The 23365-nt window shown below is 39.8% G+C and overlaps 2 protein-coding genes and 1 long non-coding RNA gene across 5 annotated transcripts in view; 2 read left to right on the plus strand and 1 right to left on the minus strand.

Annotated features, from left to right (window-relative positions):
* The window catches only part of LOC133979436 (uncharacterized), a 1726912-nt gene that overhangs the window by 1593069 nt on the left and 110478 nt on the right, over positions 1–23365 (minus strand). The gene's annotated exons all lie outside the window — the stretch shown is intronic.
* The window catches only part of LOC133978585 (NLR family CARD domain-containing protein 3-like), a 40932-nt gene that overhangs the window by 11397 nt on the left and 6170 nt on the right, over positions 1–23365 (plus strand). The window contains exons 6-9 of one of the 3 annotated variants that reach the window (XM_062416855.1): positions 2786–2956; positions 5840–6010; positions 6624–6797; positions 7839–7968. In XM_062416855.1, the coding sequence (XP_062272839.1) occupies positions 2786–2956; positions 5840–6010; positions 6624–6797; positions 7839–7857 (535 nt within the window). In that variant the 3' untranslated portion in view covers positions 7858–7968. Of the gene's footprint in view, positions 1–444; positions 616–2785; positions 2957–5839; positions 6011–6623; positions 6798–7838; positions 7969–23365 lie in introns of those variants that run through there. The other 2 variants (XM_062416854.1, XM_062416856.1) reach the window with 2 other exon arrangements.
* Positions 14563–17050, plus strand: LOC133978654 (uncharacterized). The gene is made up of 3 exons (XR_009925030.1): positions 14563–14723; positions 16737–16784; positions 17031–17050. It is a non-coding gene; the product is annotated as an uncharacterized LOC133978654 (long non-coding RNA).

The following is a 23365-nucleotide window of genomic DNA, read 5'->3' on the forward strand; positions in this document are numbered from 1 at the left end:
CAGTGAGACCATCAGCTGAACTGGGAGTGTTCTGGTAGCTTACTGGTTAAGATGCTTCCAGTATAACTGCAGCATCCACTGATCTCTCTCCTCTTGTTATAATACTACTAATAATACTAATAGAGTCATCAGGCTGAAGCATCAGCTGGGCTTTGGGCTGGATCACCTTATCAAAGCTGCTCAGTGTCTCCCTCTCTCTTCCACCAGCAACATCTCTTTTCTTTCTTTGCTTCATGTGTTTGTTATTGTCTAGCACACATTTCCCCTCATCCATGCACTTCCCTACACTACTGATTCTACACATTACACATGGAGTTCACATTTACTTTGTTAATAACTTTAATACATTATTTTAGTTTTTGAGATTCAAACATGTGTTCTCCTTGTTAGTCTGAACCTTGATCCAGTTCATGATAATATGTTGTAATATATGTGTCATTACAGACTTACTACCTTTGGACTCTCAGACTCTGAATGTGAAGTTGTGACCTCAGCTGTGAAGTCCAACCCTCATCTGACAGAGCTGCACCTGTGGCTCAACGAACTGTCTGATTCATCAGAGAAGCTTCTGTCTGCTGTACAGGAGAGTCCACACTGTAAACTGAAGACTCTGATGTGAGTTCACTGACTGTAACTTTTTCTCTTTATTTAATTCACATCCTTCACTGTATAATAATAATTATTGATTATTAAATGTGTAGCCGGAACATGTAGTAGAGAATAGTCATCAAATCATCAAACTGATTCAGTAATGTCAGTTATACAACAATATGTAAAGTTAGTAGGGCGGGGCTCGATTAAAAAAAAAAAAAAAAATTTATGTAATTAATTAAAGGCTTTGTAATTAATTAATCGAAATTAATCGCATTTTAATCGCATATAAATATTTGACCTGAGAACAGTGAGAAGTAATTTTTTTCACATGGATTTTTAGTATCATTGAATAATGACTGAATACATAAGCTTCAGCAACACAAATATTGTTTATTTTTGTTCAAGTCCAACAGACCAGTGCAATTTTTGCCATTAAGTGTAGCAATAGCATATTTAGAAATATAGTACATTTCAGAAATTAGCTAGCTACCACACTAGCGTCCATGCTAACTGCTATATGTTTTGCATTGAGGTGATACTTGAGGCTCGATGTGCTGCGGTGATATGTGAATTTCTTGTTGCATAGCTTGAACACAACCATGCTCTTATCCACACTTCCATCCACGGGGCCGACCAAAGCGGTCTCATCAGCTACTTCATGTTCACTGTGGTTTGTTGTTGTCGGAACTACGCTAGTTGGTGCTCCAGTATAATCGGTCCGCCTGAAACTCATCCAGTGAGAAACGTTCCTCGGTGCAAAAATAAGTGTGATTAAAATGCGTCAATTTTTTTAACGCGTTAATTATTGTGTAATTAATTAATCTTAATTAACGCGTTAAAGTCCCGGCCTTAAAAGTTAGCTAACGTTAACCAACATTAGCCTCCGTAAACTACTGGTCATAGAGACTAAACCCCTGAGTGTGTTGAACCGAGCAATGGAGCCTTTTATTTCTCATCAGTTCATGTTTTTATTGTAAAGAGGGAAGTGGTGTTACATGGTGTTGTTCTGAAGTCTTTCTGATATTCTGTTGGTCACAGAAAGAAACTCTCAGCTGTTTTCTGTCTTGTTGGTGTAGAGAAGAGTAGTAGCAGGAAATGCACAGAGGTCTGATCAATATATAAGAGCAGAATGGCAGAATTCAGCCTGTTTAAAGAGATCTGATACACATTAAAGCTCAATGTTATATTTTTAATGCTGATACCCTGATAACATCTTTCTGATGACATCATGTTAAAATAATTCAACCTTATTGGTTTGTTCATTGTGTTTGTGCTCAATCAGTTTTTCAGATTCTCAGAAAAGAAAGTAAACAACTAAACGTCTAAATATTGAATACATTGATATTTAATGATGTACAGGTGTAATATTGTCAGGTCATTAGTTTCATTAGTGTTTGTGAACAGTCAGTAAATGTAGCTGCTTATGGATGTGAACCTGACAGCAGCAGGTAGCAAAGAGAGATGATCTTTATCAACTGGAACTGTTCACTGAGTTGAACTGAGTCTAAATATCCTGCAGTCACATTAAAAATAGTGGACAGTAAAAGTGGTTTTCTAATCAAGATGTCCTCATGTTAACTTTGTGGAGACAGACATGGGATCAGATCACACAGACACACTGTGCACATTATGGAAGCCTCAATGTAACTCCATGTTCTCTCCTTCATCTGCAAGATTAAAGCAAAACAAAGATTAAAAGTCTGCAGGTATGAGAGAGAGTGATGAGAATGATTGTTTCATTCAAGCACAGTGAGACCATCAGCTGAACTGGGAGTGTTCTGGTAGCTTACTGGTTAAGATGCTTCCAGTATAACTGCAGCATCCACTGATCTCTCTCCTCTTGTTATAATACTACTAATAATACTAATAGAGTCATCAGGCTGAAGCATCAGCTGGGCTTTGGGCTGGATCACCTTATCAAAGCTGCTCAGTGTCTCCCTCTCTCTTCCACCAGCAACATCTCTTTTCTTTCTTTGCTTCATGTGTTTGTTATTGTCTAGCACACATTTCCCCTCATCCATGCACTTCCCTACACTACTGATTCTACACATTACACATGGAGTTCACATTTACTTTGTTAATAACTTTAATACATTATTTTAGTTTTTGAGATTCAAACATGTGTTCTCCTTGTTAGTCTGAACCTTGATCCAGTTCATGATAATATGTTGTAATATATGTGTCATTACAGACTTACTGCTGTTGGACTCTCAGACCCTGACTGTGAAGTTGTGACCTCAGCTGTGAAGTCCAACCCTCGTCTGACAGAGCTGCACCTGAGACTCAACAAACTGTCTGATTCATCAGTGAAGCTTCTGTCTGCTGTACAGGAGAGTCCACACTGTAGACTGAAGACTCTGATGTGAGTTCACTGACTGTAACTTTGGTAGATTTTTTTCTTTTTCTTTAACTCACATCCTTCACTGTTTGGTTCATCATTTTCAGGATTATCTTGAATAATAATAATCTAAGAAATGAAACTAAATAATGAGCATGACAGGTTTCTTTATTGCACACTAAGAATAATAAACATGTCAATCATAAGCCCATATAATAGAAACAGAGTTCCATTACCAGCAGCGATGCTAACGGGCATGATGAGTTGAACAGCTACCAATGTGAACTTGTCCAGTCTGCCCTGTTGCATGATGGGCCATAGCCAGCAATGCTAGAGATCAGGACTAACTTGTACTTATTAAACTAGGCAGTAACATACAATGATGATTGAACTCCGAGATGATTGGAAGCTCCAAGGAGCTCAGCAGTGACCAGAGATTAGAGAGCAGCTAAAGAATGGTGAGACTAAACATGAAGCACCAACCACCAGTTATATGCAGAGCTTACCATAGCTGTTAGCTTTACACACCTTTCAACTGTCATTTATTGAGTCTGAAGATCAACGTGCTCCTTCATTTGATACATCTGTAGACCTTGTTAAAGGAGGAATAAAAGAGGTCAATGAATTCATCTTCAGAAGAAAAGGGGTTTCTAAAATCAGACTGTAAATAGTTAGTCCTTCCTTCCTAGAGAATAACTACACACTCTGTCTGTAGATCACCTGTCATCTACATCATATTGTCATAGTCATAATGACAGCGACGCTAAATAAAATACCGTAACCAGTGAAATGACAGTAGAATGCATGCAGCTCAACATAATAACATCAACATTTGACTTTTACTCTGAAATGCTGCTGGTGTTGTAGCCAGCGATGGTGAAGCTGCTGATGCATCAACTTCAACTTATTTATATCACTTTAAACACAATATCATTGGTCCAGAGTCCTTCACACATAACAACACAAAATTAATACAAACACAATAAAAGAATCTGAATGATGCTGCGAGAGCCAACAATGTGATGCTTCTGATGCTTCTATAAATAACATAGAAACACTCTCAGGTTTACAGTAACATAGCTGCTGCTGAACACAGTGAGCTGAATGATGATCTGATGCTACATGTCACACTGATGAAGATGAAGACCTTACCGATGAAGATGAAGTCCTTACCGATGAAGATGTAGTCCTTACCGATGAAGATGTAGTCCTTACCGATGAAGATGAAGTCCTTACCCAATGAAGATGAAGTCCTTACCGATGAAGATGAAGTCCTTACCGATGAAGATGAAGTCCTTACCGATGAAGATGTAGTCCTTACCGATGAAGATGAAGTACTTACCGATGAAGATGAAGTCCTTACCGATGAAGATGAAGTCCTTACCGATGAAGATGTAGTCCTTAATGATGAAGATGAAGTCCTTACCGATGAAGATGAAGTCCTTACCGATGAAGATGAAGTCCTTACCAATGAAGATGTAGTCCTTACTGATGAAGATGAAGTCCTTACCGATGAATATGAAGTCCTTACCGATGAAGATGTAGTCCTTACTGATGAAGATGAAGTCCTTACTGATTAAGATGTAGTCCTTAATGATGAAGATGAAGTCCTTACTGATGAAGATGAAGTCCTTACTGATTAAGATGTAGTCCTTAATGATGAAGATGAAGTCCTTACCGATGAAGATGAAGTCCTTACCGATGAAGATGAAGTCCTTAATGATGAAGATGAAGTCCTTACTGATGAATGAAAGGAAACTAAAGTGAAAGACGAATCATGAAAATAAGTGTTAGCTGTCCAGAATCATCAGTATCAGAGGAGCATGGTCAGCTCTGTACAAATGTTAGACATAAAATAAACTCTAACAGTGATGTTTACTATTTAGACTAGCAGCTACGTACATGCAGCACTAGCTAGGAAGCTTACTGCTGAATCACTGGAACCCAAATGCAAAGTTACTTTATGAAAAGCACTTGTGATAGATGTTACCTGTGAGCAAAGAAAGATGCTTACTTACTTACTGGACATCTTTAGAGTGGCCATGTTTCATGAACATTGATGAAGAAACAAAACAGAGCGAGGAAGCATCTTCTCTCAGAGAAGATCTTTGGCTGGACGCAGACTGCGGCTCACTGAACCAGGCACCTGAATCAACCTTAATTAGGACAGCTGATCTAATCTGTGTGGGACTTGACTTTTGAACAAAGGCTAGGTAAAACTATTGCTGCTTGAAGAGAGGAAGTTAAAGTGATGCAGACAGCAACGGAGCTACAATATCTAGATAGAAATCCAAGTACTAGGCTACTAATATTTGCACACACATGTTCCCACAGCAGCAGAGAGCAGTCACGCTGACTGAACACTGCTTCAATGAACAGGCTACAACTGATAAACATGCAGTGAGTACAACAGCAGACTGAGCTGGTTGACAAAGCCTGATACTTGACATTTCTCCCAAGAGTCAACTACTTGAATCTGAATCATCCTGATATGCAGCAGCTCTGAAAGCTCTGAGCAGAGAGGGAGAAACATTAAAAAAGACAGCTGCAATATGATAGGCTGACAAAGAAGGTGTGTCAGCGTGCTATTGGTTAGATGTGAGCAGGTGATGTGAACAGCTGACGTCTTAATTGATGCCCCACAAATGACAGAAAGGAAATGATGAGCTGTGAGAAAGATCAGAATGACTGAGGGATGAGAAATAAAACTATAGATGTGAGCATGTAAAAAAGATGTTCTTCCTGTCTGAACTTTCTCTGAGCTTCATTTTACATGAACCACTGATGTGAAGAACAAATGATCATCAGAATAATGAGCCTCAAACTGTTTCATCATCAAATGCATGAAGTAAATATAAAGTGTCCTCTTTCATGATAACATATGTTGTAATATATGTGTCATTACAGACTTTTTTACTGTGAACTCTCAGAGACTCACTGTGAAGTTTTGGCCTCAGCTCTGAAGTCCAACCCTCATCTGACACATCTGAACCTGAGTTGGAACAAACTGTTCGATTCATCAGTGAAGCGTCTGTCTGCTGGACTGGAGAGTCCAAACTGTAGACTGGAGACTCTGATGTGAGTTCACTGACTGTAGCTTTGGTAGATTTTTTTCTATTTATTAATTCAAATTCTTCAGTGAAGTTTCAAATGTTAGGTTCATATTTTTCAGGATTAGCTGAACACAAATCTCTAGAATGTAAATGTTTTCAGGAATTTAAAATCCAGTCTTGTTGTGAGTAAAAATGACTTCCAGAGTTGAAACTAATATGAGGCTTCAGCAGTCTGAGTTCCACATATCAAGTAAGTATGTTTGTGTTTCTTCAGTGTTTCCTTGCTGAGCTGCAGTGGAGGGATCCAAACTCAAAGAGGGAATTTAGTTCTAAATATTATGTTTCAAACTGATCAAGTTTACTTGATGAAGGAGAAATATTTCTTTATTATTATTATTTAATGTTTTAATGAATAATGTCTGATCATTGATATTGATGCTTCAGAACACACACACACACACACACACACACACACACACACACACAGACACACACACACACACACACACACACACACACACACATTTTCTAAACTTCTACATTTAAATCTTCTTCAGCTCTGAACAGATTATGAAACATTTCATCATTTCAAACATGAACTTTGTTTTCTAAACTGACTTCATTTATTCTTTATTCAGATTGGAGCGCTGCAGTTTGTCAAAGATCAGCTGTGATTATCTGGCCTCAGCTCTGAAGTCCAACTCCTCCCATCTCAGAGAGCTGAATCTGAGAGGAAATGACCTGAAGGATTCAGACATGAAGCAGCTGATTGATCTTCAGCAGAGTCCAGACTGCAGGCTGGAGACTCTGAGGTCAGTAGAGAGTTGGAGTCAGTCTGTGCTGGTTTCAGCAGTTTAGTATTAAACACAGTCAGTATCAAAGCAAAGATCCAGTATTTCCTGGTGAACCTCCAACCTTCTCAGTGCTGCTTTCCTCAGTGAAGCTGTGAGAGGAGAATTGTGACAGGCTTCAGGATTGGACAGAAAGACAGAGAGAGAGAGAACAGTCAGCCAATCAGATGAGCCAGAAGCTTGTTGCCATCATGTGTTTGAGTTGATGTGAAGACGACTGTTGTTGTTGTGTTGATGTCTGCAGGAAATAAAGCTGGATTACAGCTGACAGCCTTACAAGATGTATAGAGACAGTGGTCCTCATCATCAAACTGTCACACCATCAAATCTGATCTAAAAGTGTTTGTTCTCTCATTTCAACACTAAACTATTGATCAGTTCATCTTTGTCAGAGCTCTAAGATCAATCTGACTGCAGCCTGCAAATCACTGGCTCTGATTTCACACAAGCATCATTACGTTTAGTAACCATGTGGTCTTTATACAGACCAGAACCTCTGCTGAAGTCCAGGAATCACAGCAGCTGTTTAGCTGAGAGCTCTGACTGATTGTCATGTGATGATTTAACAGCAGGAAACATCTTCAAATCCCACAGAGACTCTGTAGCTTTAAACTTTGATAAGAGTTGACATGTATCAGCAGTAAATCCATCAGTAAACTGATGAGTGAATGTCTCTGTTTCTGCAGTAATGATGTGTTCATGACTCTCAGCACTTTATTTCCTCTGTGTACTTGAGTGAAATCTGAAGAGGAAACACACTTGATAGTAAAAGTGTGTGCAGGTGTGTGAGCTTGGAGCTCAGTGTGTTCACTCCAACACGTTAACATGAGAGCTGAAAGGAAGCAAGCTACGCTGCACAGCTGTTCCACTTCTGGTCTGAACAGGACTGAAGTCCCTGCTGCTCTTTATACTGGATGTGCTGCATCACTGACTGACAGCTGATGAAGTGAGTCTCACTAAACACTCATTTATCTCCTCTGTTCTTTCTTCTTCTCTCATCAGATGGAAGGATTGGCAGTGATCTCTGTCAGAGTGAGAGTGAACATCCAGGAGTGTTGAGAGAGGATCAGCTGGATCCTGATGATCCATCTGGAGTCTGGATCTGGATTTTGTCGTCTTCACTTAAGTCTCTTAACTGTTACAAACTGAACAGTTATCTCTGGATTTAGCTGAAGTCACTTTACAGATTTGTTCTACATGAGCTGTTTGATGTAAATAAAGATAAAAACAGGTGTTATAAGTCAGACTGTGAGCCTGGGCTCATATTTATCAAGCGTCTCAGAATCACACTGAGAGTTAACGAGGACTAAAACTAATGAATGAAGCAGAAGAGAATTGACTGTGACTTTCAGCAGGAGAAGGATTACTGCTGGGAGAGAGTGAGACGTCGCTGTTTTACCACAGTCAGAGCAGCAGAGTAGAAATAATGATGACGTGTTGTAGTTTTCTCACAGTCTCAGCTGGAAATATTAAACAGTGGTCATTTGGTATATTATGTGTATAGACAGGTAACCAGGCAGGTAACTTACCAAGCTAATGGAACAAAACTATGTGTGTAAATATTAAAGTTGTGTATTTATTTAAATGATGTTGTGTAGAAACATCATGTGTTCTCCTCTTCATCACACAGTCAGTCTCACATATGATTCTGTTTCTGTCCAAACAATCTTTTAATAAGCTCACAGTCATCAAACGTTCCCAAACATCTGTCCTCTCAGGGAATATCTCTGCCTGAACTCTCCTGCAGCTCCTAAATATCGGCACACACAGGAATCATTCACCACGTTTGGAAAGTTATAAAACTCTTTTCCTCCTAAAAGTAGGAGCAGAGATGTGTCACTCTGATCATTTTTGGACAGTTAGGAGTGATTTCCTGCTCTGAGACGCTTGATAAATACGAGCCCAGATGTGACAGATGTGACAGATTTAATGTTCACTCATTTCATTCAGTTCAATTCTGAAATCATTTCTCATTGGTCAGAAAACCTGCATGCAGGTCCAATCATATCCTGGTTCTGTTGATAACAACATCAAGCCTGTGCTGAGACACTTTGTATTGTTTGATTCCAGTCTAAGTTTTGATGATCATATCAGCAGCTGGTCCAGTCCTGTTTTCACCATTAAAACATATTAAAATAATCTCTATAAAACTAACACAGAACACTGCTGTCACACTTTAACTCCAACCAGGAACACAGAGATCATATTGTTAAAGTAATGAAACATCAGATGCTTGTTTATCAGCTGTCAGGAGGAAAATGAACAAGTTGAAATAAGTGAGAGTGAAACTAGTCTGGAGGGAATCTGAGCCTGTTCAAACATTAGTGCCTTAATTAGTATTTCAGCTTCACAGTTGATCAGAAGTTGTTTCCTTTATATTTTGATGAGCATTTCTTTTCTTATTGTAATGATGATGGAGTTTCCTATGAGAGGTTATAAGTGTCTATATGTATATCTGTCATAGACTGGGCACAATGTATTTACATCAGTATGTGAACATATTTACTGTGTGATGGTTTTAAGATGACTTGATGTGTGTTTAGTTATTCATAATGATTGTTTTCATTGTTTTCATTCTTTATTTTTATATGAAAGTTCATGTGTAGAGTGATTAATATGATGGGGGGGGGGGTAACAGAATGGATGGTTTATCATGTATAAGGTCATATTTTCCTTGTTGTGGTTATTTGGCTGTAATCATATGAGCTGATATGTTTGACCAATCACAGATCATCTCTTTGTTCCCTCTAGAATAGATGAGGTTTGTTGTTTGCTCATTAAGACCAGCTGATGTCTGTGTTCTGTCTCCTTATTCAACAATAATACGTTTTTATCTTCAACCCAGCAGTGTTTACTGTTTTATTCTATATGTGTGTTTTTTCAGACCGTCTCCATGACAACATGACTCCATTTCTATCATCACTGGTTAGCTGTTTGTTTTAGGACTGATTTAAAGATGTGATTGATGACTTTTAAAGGCTCCAGATGATATTTCAGAGTCTCAGTGTGTAAATATTAAATGTTTCCAGCTTTTATATGTAGAAATATGTTCAAATGAACAGTTTATATCTCTATAACTGTATAATGTAAACTTGTAGGTGAGATCATGTGATCCAGTTCTATCCAATCACATCATTTCCATGTAGTTTTCTACATTAGTGCAGCATCTTGCATGTGAGGTAGACTCATCCTCAGGTGGCTGATCCTCCTCCTCTCTGCCTGCTGACACCAGCTGGATGCACTTAGCTCATTGCAGCTTAATTGCAGACTCATGGTGCAAAATGATATCAGTGATTCTCCAGGAGACAAACTTCTATCTTCACTGAAGCTGCTGTCTGCTTCTACACTGAGTGTTGTTGAGATGGTGCTGGACTGAAATCATCTCCAGTGACTGTAAGTGGAGCTCCACTCTCTTCCAGCTGGAAGTCTGCAGTGTTCTCGTCTCACAGGTAATCTGGTCTGTAGACGTCCTGATGACTGATTCCAGTCCTGGACCTTCAATGTGCTTCTCTCTCCTTCCTCTCTCTCTCTCTGTCTCTCTCTCTCTCTCTCTGTCTCTCTCTCTCTCTCTCTCCTTCCTCTCTCTCCTCTCCTTCCTCTCTCTCTCTCTCTGTCTCTCTCTCTCTCTCTCTCTCCTTCCTCTCTCTCTCTCTCTCTCTCTCTCTCTCTCTCTCTTGATTTGAAAGATTTGATCACTTTTAAATGCTCCAGATGACATTTCAGAGTCTCAGTCTGTAAATATTAAATGTATCCAGCTTTTATATGTGTGAGAGGTCAATTAGTATTTAAAGACCCCCCCCCAAATTTATTTTGCTATCCTTCCTCTTTCCTCTCCTCTCTCTCTCTCTCTCTCTCTCTCTCTCAGCTTAATTTGCATAATGTTATTCTCTTCTGCTCATATCTATGCAGGAAATATCTATGACCCAAAATGTTTTCCAGGATACATTATTTGTGATTTTGTCTTATATACAGTATTGGTTGAGTCATGTTCTTTGCAGCCTCTGCCACCAGGTGGTGCTGTTGAGTCATAAGAAAGGAGTTGTGAAAGAGAGGAAGAAAACTGTTGTTTTGTACATTGTTTTTTGTTTTTTGTCTTGTTTGTATGTCCATGTTTGTTGTGCTTTTGTTATATCTGTCTTACGTTGTAATGTATTCTGTTTGTCTTTATGATGGGATCAATTATTTGTTTCTTTTTCTAATGTTTTTGCTGTGTTGTATTTTCCTCAGGACCCCCTCGAAAACGAGATGGTACATCTCAAGGGGTTTGCTGTTTATTGTGATTTGTACATTGCAGTAGAGATAACACATCAGGGTTTTTTAAAAGCAGAGGAAATGTACTGCTGGACTGTAAATGTGAACATTTTCTGCCTTAACTTGTTGTGAAGAGTGAAAATAAAGACACTAAAGACACTTTTGACTGAGTCCTTGGCCGCCAGCCAGGAGAAAAGTTCATCAGTTGATCAGTAAGGGAGGTCAGCCTGATGAGTCGTCTTACACCAACCTCATTAGATAGAGAACAGGCTCCACAAAGGTCACGGTGAGTGAGAAGTTATAGAGGCTGTGATAAGGGCCATCAGGCTTAAAGCTGAGGGACATGCTCGAAATAAAGACTGATTTGATCCTGTCTCAGTTAAAGACAATATCAAAGGGACATTATAAATCAGACCTGCACCAAAACCTGATCAGTGTTTCTCCAGAACCCAACGAGTCAGCATAAGATTTTCTGTTCAGAGCTATCACACTAAAAGGCAGATTGCTCTTTACATCCAAGGAGAGAGAGTCTGAGGAACACTACAGCACCGATCTAGTAAAATAATAAGTTCCTGAGGTCAATGAGTACACAACTGTTTAAGATAATATCAAATTCCAGTTCAAATCTTTTGTTGATAACCTAGATGTGACAAATGAAACTCTGATTGAAAAAGTAAATGAAGCATCTAACCTGGAGATTGAGAGACTTAATAAGTTATGGTTTAACACTCAAGGTGGTCTTGATGCAGACAACCAGCAACACCTGGGACACTGCACAGAGCTCCTCCTCATCCCAGAGAATACAACCATTGAAGAACACTAAAGAGCTCCCCAAGGAAAAAGTAAAGACAACTAACCCAAAACCTGAGCCTGAGGTGTATAATCTGGTTGGAGAACTTCAGACCAAGGTAGCTTCAATGAGACAAATGGTTCTCTCCTCTATGAGAACTGTCACAGCCCAGCTCAGGTAAATTTAATCAAAACAAAGTCATCAAAATTAACAAAAAACACCAGATAGGTAGGATAAGTCTGTAAAGTCAGTCATGTGGGAAGTGGATGAGTGAGCGTGTGGTGTGTTGGTGTTGTATGGTGAAAGTAAAACAACCAAAGAAACAAAGCAGGAATGTGTCTGAGAGTAGAGCGAGGTCTGGACTGGCATCTTTTGGCTTTTATACCTGGAGCAAACCGGGCCCAGGTGTGTCCCATCCTGCTGATCAGGAACCTGCAGACCAATCACAGCAATGGTAAGAGCAGCAAACAGAGGGGCCGTCACAGTACCGACAAACCCCAGAACTTCAAGCAAGTGGCAGAGTGTACCAGGACCACGTTTCCAGAGGATGCAGAGGTCCTCACCAGGTGCAGGGAAGCTGCTAGTTGCTTTTAAGGGCCTGGTAGTGACCCAACCATGACAGTCAGAGTCCAACCACTGCTTCTGTTTGCAGGAAGAAGGCCCAGACAGAAGGTTACAGACATGTACAGATTGTTCTGCTACAGTCTGTTGCTCCAAGGTATGTCAGAAACACCAATGACAAGACCACAAACCCCTTTGTAGAGCAGTCAGACTAGATGAGCAACACTTAGCTGAGGAAGAGGTACAGAGGAACAGGTTACCAGAGATTGGCAAAGTCCATTACCTAACAGCAAGACAAGGAAAACAAACTCATCCAACTGATAGGGAAATGCAAAATGGTGAATGTACCAGTGATAATGTGTCAGTGACAGTACCGTCTCATTCATTTATTTCCCTCATGTTTTTCCAGACAGCTGTTGGTTGTTTTCTTCAGGATGTAATATTTGATATGACTGTACTGCAGTGTTTTCACTCTATTATTGAGATGTATTTATGAGACATACTGTATATTTATGTATTATGTGTTTTATAATAATAATAATAATAATAATGCATTTTATTTAAAGGCGCCTTACAAGGCTCATAAAACACAACAACAGTACATCAAACAATATAAATCAGGTAACATTTAGTGCAAACATAAAGAATAAATATGAATGTGACTATAAAGCATCAATACAATAAATAAACAACAACGTGATGCATAGTTAGTGTGAGACAGAGTATGCAGCTCTGAATAGGTGCGTTTTCAGGCGGGATTTAAAGGTGGAAACAGAGTCAGAAGTGTGAATATCTGGTGGGAGAGAGTTCCTGAGGCGGGGGGGCAGATCGGCTGAAGGGTCTGGACCCCATGATGGTAGTTAAGTTGGCAGATGGGGCAGAGAGCTGGTTGGCGGAGGAGGATCGGAGAGTTGGGGAAGGTGTGTAGATGTGAATCAGTTCAGAGAGATATGATGGTGCCAGGTTGTGAAGGATCTTGTAAGTGAGGAGTAGGATCTTAAAGTCAATGCGGGATTTGATAGGGAGACAATGAAGGAGTGATGTGTTCAATAGAGGGAGTTCTGGTTATGATACGGGCGGCAGCGTTTATGTTGTCTGTCTGTAATCATCTTTAAAACATGTCAACATTGCTACAACCTAGTCCAACATCAGTGGTCAGACAATCAGACAGGCTGTAAACAAGCCAACCGTTCAGCCAGATTATCTGAAAACAAGAGTGAGTGCACCTACAGTAAGTATGAAAAGTCAATCAATGGACAGACAGGCTACTCATTTTATAGGTTTCCTTTATATTCTCTTTCCGTGATGTTCAATCTGGAGGTTTGTTTAACACCTGTATGACCACCTGACACTCGTGTTCATGCCCTGGATCCTTTCAGCAGTGTCACTGAGCTCCAAGATCTCAACTTTTAACTTCACGAATAAAATAGTATTATTACTAATAGGAACAGCAGCCAGAACAGTAAAACTAAGACCCAGTTTGTATAAAACCAGAATTTCTCTTTAGCATCTGTTTTCTTTAGCATTTGTTAGCATCTGTTCTTAATCCATTTTGACACTTAATATTGAGCTTTGTACTGATAGTAACGGATTTAATAGAGAAAGCTGTTAATATGAGTATTTTGTATTTATATGTACTTGGAGAATAAATACAATTCTGATCTTGCTCCAGAAAGGAGAACTGTCAGAGAGGAGATGAGAGGACAGATGGGTCCTCCTACTGAGTGATATTTCCTCTAAAGTGCATAGTTTCAATGGCTGACTTTCAGCAGAGCAGATAAAACCCTGCTATCCTGGCTTAAAGAGCTTTTTCATTTCAATGAGATTTAGTCTTTTCAACCACTCAAAGCGCTTTACACTAAAACTCATTCACCCAATTCAAACACATTCCTACACTGATGGCAGGAGCTACCACGCAGGGTGCCAACCTGCACATCAGGTGGAAATTAACCATTTACACACATTCATACACCGTTGGCACAGCAACGGGAGCAATTTGGGGCCGCCAACATTTTTCTTTCCAGCTATTAAAAATTTATACTGTCTGTTAATGTTTGACTTTTGTTTCCGGGTTTTTCGTTCCAGAGTTCAGAGCTGCTGTTCTGTGATCAGATTTCCTTAAAGAAGACTTCAGGTTAAAGATGAATACAGAGAGTTGAGACCTTAAAAAGCTCCTGCTGTCAGTTCCATGTTTGTTCTTCTTCTGGTTGGTTTCCTGCTTGAAGCTGCTGATTCATTTCACCTTCACTCATCAGCTTGATTCAGATGATTTTCAGCATCTAAAGGTAACGTAACCAACGGTTTCATCATGTTTGTGTCAGCAGCTGTTAAAATGATCTGATAACAGTACAGATGGAAGTTATACTGATGACTTATGATCATTTGTTGATGCATTGATGGAATGAACTAAACTACAGAAGAAATAAGAAAAGATGAAATTCAGCCTCTTCAGATGTTTAATTCTGTGGTTCATGTTGAGACTTAATGACGTCTGTTAATTGTCTAATCAGAGTCTTTATGTGTATTCAGTAAATGATTGTTTGAAGCCGTCATGGCTCTGAGTGTAACATGTACAGTCAGGACTGTTTTTAGACAAAGACGAGCTGGTTGTTTAGCAGCTGGAAGACACCAAAGAGGAGGAAATATTTAATATTAATGTCAGACGTCCACACAGAGACTTGAAAAAATGAGAAAAAATTAATTGTCCCGTTAGTTTTTCTTAAAGTTCACATTTCGCACTCTATGACTGACACAGCCCAGTCTCTGCAAGGCAGCAGATCAGATGGGTTGTACCATCTAAATGAGTTCTACCCCAGCCCCCAGGAGTTGGGACCATATAAAACATCTTTTCCAAATAGTTTCCTCAAGTAGAGGTAGCCTGCTGTAGCCACGATAAGCATCAGTGAGGATGGATGGACGGAAGAGGCCAGGAGGGGCTGAAACAGGTTGAGAAAAGGAGCGCATTGGAGGAGGATGCTGCCAAATATGCCAAGCATAGAGACATTTTTTCAAGAGGACAGACACAAGTGGCAACTGATAAAGACAAATTCCCTATAGGTCTAATGATTTAGCAACATATTTAGGCTAATAACACACGGTAGTAAAGTAAAATATCAAATCAATTAAAATATTAGCCTATATGTATAGCCTAAATATGAAAAATATTCAGAGTTGGCAAATATCATATGAAGAAGAAAATAGACATCATTAAAAACTTAAGCTTGATCTGTGTAAGCAGTAAAATAAACCCACTGTTTTTGTAGCCTCTGAGCAGCAGATAAACCAGACCCCTGAAAAAGATGATGAACACGAAATTAGCAATGAGGAGGCCAACACTGCAGAGGGAACAGGTAGACAGGATAACAGAGTAAACCATATGAATTAAAGTTCTTAATGCATTACAATAAAATGATAGAATTGAATAATAGGTTAAAGATGTTTACTCAATAGTTGCTATAAGCGGCCATGACATACAGTGTCTATGCCCTTCTGTCATTTGTTGAAAAATTGTACAAATAAAAACTACAGGATAGTGAGAGCTGGGCCAGTCTGAAAAGTGGCCCCACTCCGGCCCTGGACATTCCTGTAGTTACAGTCACATTGATTTTACACGTTAACTAAATAAAATGATAAAAAAAAATAAGACCGTTAGTTCTGTTGAGTGTTGCTCAGTAAAAGTGAACTATGTTGTTTAAATACATTTCACATGAACACTCTCATTCTCTCAATGCTTCATTTTTCACTGTAGATGATGTTTATCATCAAGGTTCAAAGTTCTGTTTATTCAACCATATAATCTTCTGATATAACATCCTTATTGTCTAACACTGACTAGACATGGCAGGATAAGATTGATATCATAAATATAACTGATAACTTTTATCTACAGTGATATTTATTTTTATAGCATCAGAGTCTTTATGTGTATTCAGTAAATGATTGTTTGAAGCCGTCATGGCTCTGAGTGTAACATGTACAGTCAGGACTGTTTTTAGACAAAGACGAGCTGGTTGTTCAGCAGCTGGAAGACACCAAAGAGGAGGAAATATTTTATAATTAACATGAGCAACATGAGTTTCCAGTGAAATCTGTCAGATTGTTTCTTGTCCTCACAGAGAGTCTTGGCAGGTTCCTCCTGTGTGTTTGGAGCTGAACTGTGCTGCAAGTTTCACTGCTTTAATATCATCTTGATGCTTTTGGACTTTGACTGTGAAGTTATGAGAGTGTGACAGCGTCCTCAGATTGATGATGAAGGACTGATGAAGGAGAATCAGCATCTCTCTGTGTTTCCTCTACAGGTGAAGGTAGAACCACTCTGTGACCACATGTGGATCTGAATTCACCTGGTGAGTATTTTCTTCTTTCTGACACACAGCTGGATGAACATATTTGCATGTCATCAGTTTTTAAACACAAGTGAACTATAACTTGCTGCATATGAGCTCTGTAGTGGACAAAGGGTTAGAGTAAAGACTTATTATGGCTCCATCTGGTGGTGGAATGAATAATGACAGTGTGATAGACAGCAATTCAGACCTGTGTGATGTGCAGCTGGTTGTAATGAATGAGCATGTTGTTGTGTTTGTGTGAAGGTGTTTCTCTGCTATGGATCAGTGTGAGGACAGAGAGGAGGGAGTCCCTCCCTCTAAAAGCTCTCTGTGTGGGGAACATGACAGCCAGACCAAAGCTCAGAGGTGAGATGAGGATCTCTAACTGTCCATCACTGTTCTCCACTCACATCACTCCACCATCATTATTCACACTCAAACATCTGTGTGTGATGTGTTGAAGAACAAACAAGCAGCACAGTATACACAATACAGCTTCTCTGGATCAGTTACTAAGAGGAAGAGGAGCCTCTGTGTTGTTGATAATCATATTTCTAACTACTCTGGTCTACTGTAATACTTTGATAGCAGCCAAACCTGCTCTGCTGTCACAAAGAGCTCAAAGATAAATAACTTTCCATCATTAGACTGTTTTATTTGTGTGTGTAAATGTCAAATGACAGAAAGTAGATATAAGTATGAAATGACAGAACCAAAACATTTAAGCTCTTTTGTTTTTGGTGTCTTGTAGAAATGTTGTTACAGGATTGGATCATACTGAGGGACTGAGTATTTATAACATCTGGACTATAGTCCTTCTTCTAGGAGAACCAGTCAACATACTGTAGTACTAGTACTGTAGTAGAAACCTGCTTTAATCACTGATATATGTTCTGGTTACAATAAGACTGGTATATATATTATTACTGATAAAGAACCAAATAAAAAGAGGTTTTCTTGTAGTTTGTGTATATTGAGGGGAGGAGTTGGACAGGAAGTGTGACAGTTGTTGATGTCAGAGGAACATTGGTGACCCAGTCTGAGTGTTACAGTATTATGATCATTATTTCACTGTCAGAGGGTTTAGTTTAGTCTCCCTGTGGACTGTAGCTGCACATTTATCTGTTTGACTTCATCTGTTAACACAGAACACACCTTTACTGCTAAATAAGTGTTTTTACTACAGTGAGGAAGTGTTCAAGATTCAAGATTCAAGACAACTTTATTAATCCCTTGGAGGGCAATTCATTTGAAAGCTTGCACCACAACATACTCGTACACATAAATAACAACATCAAAAACACAGAAGAAAGAAGAAGAGTTGGCAGCTGTGTGCAAAAGTGCAAAAATCTGTGTGCAAAGTCAGCAGGCCCTAGTCCAATGAATAGTTCATTGAGCGGTAGCCTATTGTACAGTTTGTGTCTGTTTGTACCAAACAGCAGACCAACAGTCACAAAACTTCACAAAGATCATAAATGACAGTCATGTGACTTCTAATAAAGAAGAAGGGAGGAGCAGACAGGTAGGGAGTAAAGGTGAAAGTCTGTTCAGACGCCATTTCACAGTCATCAGAGCAGAAGGAGGAAAACAGTCTGAGGCAGGTGAGTGTTAATATCAGGACTGTAAATAATGATTACTGTCATTATTGATCAATCTGATGATTATTTATCACATTAATTGTTTAGTTGATTAAAGTGTGTCAGTAAAATATAAAATGACAGAGTTTGAGGTGTTGAAACGTTGTTTCCTGGTTTGTGCTGCCTCTAATAAGAAGCTACTAAGTTGAGAGGCAGGACTGGGTTTATTATACTGTGTATGTGTGTGTGTCTCCAGTGTTACTGGTTTACCTCTCAGACTCCAGAAGATGAAGAAAGAGGAGGAAGAGGAGGAAGAGGAGGACGGAGCAGAGTCTGTAATATCCAGCTGTCCGTCTATGAAGAGTGACTGGTCCAATGAAGAACCTCCAACCTTCAGTAATGAACCTGGACCCTCAGACACAAAGTAAGAGACTGTTTCTACTGTAAACTGACCTGAAGATGATTCACTTTAATTTCATTTGATAATCTACATTACAACGCTATTCTTTAACAATTTGGTGTGGTTTATTTTATTCACTCACTGATCTTTCTATTATTTGAGCATTGACTGCATTATTTCTTCCATTTAATGGAAACAGTGCTTGATTGTTGTTCTGACATATGCATTAGTTGCTTGAACCAATATTTCACACAGGTTAAGTAGCAGAGGACAGATATGAACATAACTGCTGTCATTATAACATCATGACCATGTGATGTATTTTATGTTAAATCTGTTCTTTAAAACAAATAATGATGTGTGTTAAACATTTGTTGTTTCTACAGACAGAGAGCAGAGTCTGTAATATCCAGCTGTCTGTCTATGAAGAGTGACTGGTCCAATGAAGAACCTCCAGACTTCAGTAATGAACCTGGACCCTCAGACACAAAGTAAGAGACTGTTTCTACTGTAAACTGACCTGAAGATGATTCAGTTTAATTTCATTTGATCTACATTATAACAATATTTATTGTATAATACTGTGAGGGATTTTTAAGTCATAAATCCTTTTGTTGTTTGAGCATTGACTGTAACCTATCACGTATCACCTGTATGAAAGCTGCTTTATATTAAAAAAATTATAACATTATCGGCTGCTACAGCGTCTCCAACTCGAAATTAAAAGGGGGAACACATCAATCCCATTCTCACCTCCACACACTTACTTCCTGTAAAGTACAGAATTTATTTCTAATTACTAACAGTTGTTTATAACGCCTTGAATGGATTCGCTCCCCTGTATTTAACAGAACTCCTGTCCCCCGTACCACACTGGCAGATAACTAAGGTCACCTGACCAGGGACTCCTGTCTGTCCACAGATGCAGGACTAAGTGCTATGGGGACAGGGCCTTCTCCATTGCTTCACCTAAATTATGGAACTCTCCTCCTCCCCCCATTAATTTCTCTCCCATCATTTAAATTTTAAAGAAAAACCTTAAAACGTACTTGTACTCCCTTTAACTGCGTTTAACTGTCAACTGTATGTATTTTATGACCATATATCTTTCTTCCAGCAGACCATCACACGTTTTCTCCCATTAATACACAATTATTCACACAGTTCTGCACTTCTTGGATCTTAATATCATCATCTTCTTATAGATGTTAGTGCCGTTTCTGAAAAGATCATATTTCTACCATTATAAACGTTGGTGACTTACTTATACATTATATTATAATATATTACAGTATATATATTATACATATTATACATATTATTATTATTATTATTATTATTATTATTATTTTCTCTGTTCAGCAGCACAACACAAAAGAGCAGCAGTCTGTTATTTTTCACTAGTGGACTTTTCTGTTTGGCTCAGTTTCATCCTGCTTATTTTTCCTGACTTTTAATGTCTCAGAGTAGCTTAAAGGAGCCTGTGGAGTTTTCTTGTTAACAGACTAAAGTCATGTTCACAATGACTTACTTACCAAAACACATTGTGTGTCTCCTTGTGGTCTAACTAATGTGTTGAATCCACTTCCCTCCTCATCAAACATCTATTTTAAATCCTGCATTGTTTACATCCATGTTTACTAGCTTACAGTCTTCTTCTTCTTCTTCTCTGCCTCTGCTGGCACATTGTTGTCTCTGTCTAATTACTGATGAACTCTTGTGATTGTAGTTTATATTATTTAATTTCAAATTGAATGTTTTGAATCTCAGAGTCTGAAGAACAGAAACTGTGTAAGTGTGTAAATACTGACAGTCTGGACTGTTTATGTGGGGAAAGAGCTGCATGCAGCTTGTGAGCTGTCGGTTGGCCTCCACTAATGTCATGTGACATAAAGAATGTGTTCATGTCCACAGAGAGAGGAAGAGGAGGGCTGGGTCTGTGGAGGAGCAGCTGTCCTGCTGTTCTTTGTGTCAGGACGTCCTGAAGGATCCAGTCTCTACCAGCTGTGGATACTGGTTCTGCAGACAGTGCATCATCTCATACTGGGACCAGTCTGCTTCATCAGGAGACTCCTCCTGTCCCCAGTGTAGAAAAAGATCCAGAACCAGACCTGGACTGCAGACAGACAGTCAGACCAGCACTGTACAAAGTAAGACTGAAGATCTGTCTGCTGATGTCATCATCTCTGAAAACAGGAATCTACCTCCTCTATCCTACTGAACATTAACAGTCACACTGATTTCTGTTTCATTCTACCTTTTTTCTTCTCTTTCAGCAGAAAGTGGTCTGCAGGAGGTTATAGATGAACATCAGATCAGTCTGAGCAGCACATGTGAATGTGTGACTCAAGGAACTGATGAAGCAGGAAGTGAAATCCTCCTCATCAGCATCTTCACTGAGGTCCACATCACAGAGGGACAGAGTGAAGAGGTTAATACCCAACATGAGGTGAGGCAGCTTGAAACAGCTTCCAAGATGAAGACCCTCCATGACGCTCCAATCAAGTGTCAGGACATCTTTAAAATCTTACCTGACCAACAGGTAACTGAAGAGGTTAATACCCAACATGAGGTGAGGCAACTTGAAACAGCTTCCAAGATGAAGACCCTCCATGACGCTCCAATCAAGGATCAGGACATCTGTGAAGCCTTACACAGAGTCAGAGTGGTTCTGATGAACGGCATCGCTGGCGTTGGAAAAACCTTCTCAGTGCTGAAGTTCACTCTGGACTGGGCACAGCGCTCCAACAACCAAGATATCAGTCTGCTGATTCTGTTCTCGTTCAGGGCGCTGAACTTGATCAAAGATGAGCAGTACAGTCTGCTCATGCTGATCCATGTTTTCTATCCAACATTACAGAAGCTCACAGCAGAGAAGCTCGCTGTCTGTAAAGTTTTGTTCATCTTTGACGGCCTGGATGAAAGCAGACTTTCACTGGATTTCAACAACATTGAGGTCGTGTCTGATGTCACACAGAAGTCATCAGTCAGCGTGCTGCTGACAAACCTCATCAAGGGGAAGCTGCTTCCCTCGGCTCTCGTCTGGATAACTTCCCGACCTGCAGCAGCCAATCAGATCCCTCCTTCATGTGTGGACAGGGTAACAGAAGTACGAGGCTTCACTGACGCCCAGAAGGAGGAGTACTTCAGGAAAAGATTCAGTGATGAAGAGCAGTCCAGCACAATCATCTCACACATCAAGACATCCAGGATTCTCCACATCATGTGTCACATCCCAGTCTTCTGCTGGATCACTGCTACAGTTCTGGAACACATGTTGACTCCAGACCAGAGAGGAGAGCTGCCCAAGACCCTGACTGACATGTACTCACACTTCCTGCTGGTTCAGACAAAGATGAAGAAGAACAAGTATGATAAAGGACATGAGACGAGTCCACAGGAGCTGACGGAGGCTGACGGGAACCTTCTTCTGAAGCTGGGGAGGCTGGCGTTTGAACAACTGCAGAAAGGAAACATCATGTTCTACCAAGAAGACCTGGAGCAGTGTGGTCTTGATGTCACAGAGGCCTCAGTGTTATCAGGAGTTTGTACACAGATCTTCAAAAGAGAGAGTGTGATCTTCCAGAAAACAGTCTACAGCTTTGTTCATCTGAGCGTTCAGGAGTTTCTGGCTGCAGTCTACATGTACCACTGTTACACCAGCAGCAACACAAAGGTACTGGAGGGTTTCCTGGGAAACAAACTGAGTGACTCATCTCTGGATGACTTCCTGCAGGCAGCCATGGAGAAATCTCTCAAAAGTGAAAATGGCCACCTGGACCTGTTTGTCCGCTTCCTTCATGGCCTCTCTCTGGAGTCCAACCAGAGTCTCTTAGGAGGCCTGCTGGGTCAGACAGACAACAGTCCAGAAATCATCCAGAGAGTCATCAACAACCTGAAGGAGATGAACACATGGGATATCTCTCCTGACAGAATCATCAACATCTTCCACTGTCTGATGGAGATGGACGACCGCTCAGTACATCAGGAGATCCAAGAGTTCCTGAAGTCAGAGAACAGATCAGAGAAGAAACTCTCTGAGATCCACTGCTCAGCTCTGGTCTACATGCTGCAGATGTCAGAGGAGGTTCTGGATGAGTTTAACCTGAAGAAGTACAACACAACATGGGAGGGACGACGGAGACTGATCCCAGCTGTGAGGAACTTCAGAAAGGCTCAGTAAGTCCAGATGTGATTAACATTATGAATCAGTGTAGATTAGTAGTTTAGTTCTTTAATATAAATAATATAAAATTCTTATTAGTGCCACGGGTTCTAAGCTCCGAGGCACTCCCTCTACAGCAGTAAAGCTGTAGAAGGCCCCGAGGCATCTATTAATCTTACAATCTAAACACACACACACACACACACACACACACACACACACAAACAGTAAGATATGTAGTTAATCACAGCTTATTTTTTTATTATTAGTGCCACGGGTGCTAAGCTCCGAGGCATCTATTAATCTTGCTCGTACTTATTCTTCTTCTTTTTCTTCTTCTTCTTATTATTCTTCCGCCAAATTTCGGCGCGCAACTCCTCCCACAGTTTTCAGAAAACCCTGACAATATATACATCAAAACGTGCGGCTCGATCTGGAAAGAGGTGCTATTATTTCG

Source organism: Scomber scombrus, chromosome 4 (assembly GCF_963691925.1).
Source record: "Scomber scombrus chromosome 4, fScoSco1.1, whole genome shotgun sequence".
Lineage (NCBI taxonomy): Eukaryota > Metazoa > Chordata > Actinopteri > Scombriformes > Scombridae > Scomber > Scomber scombrus.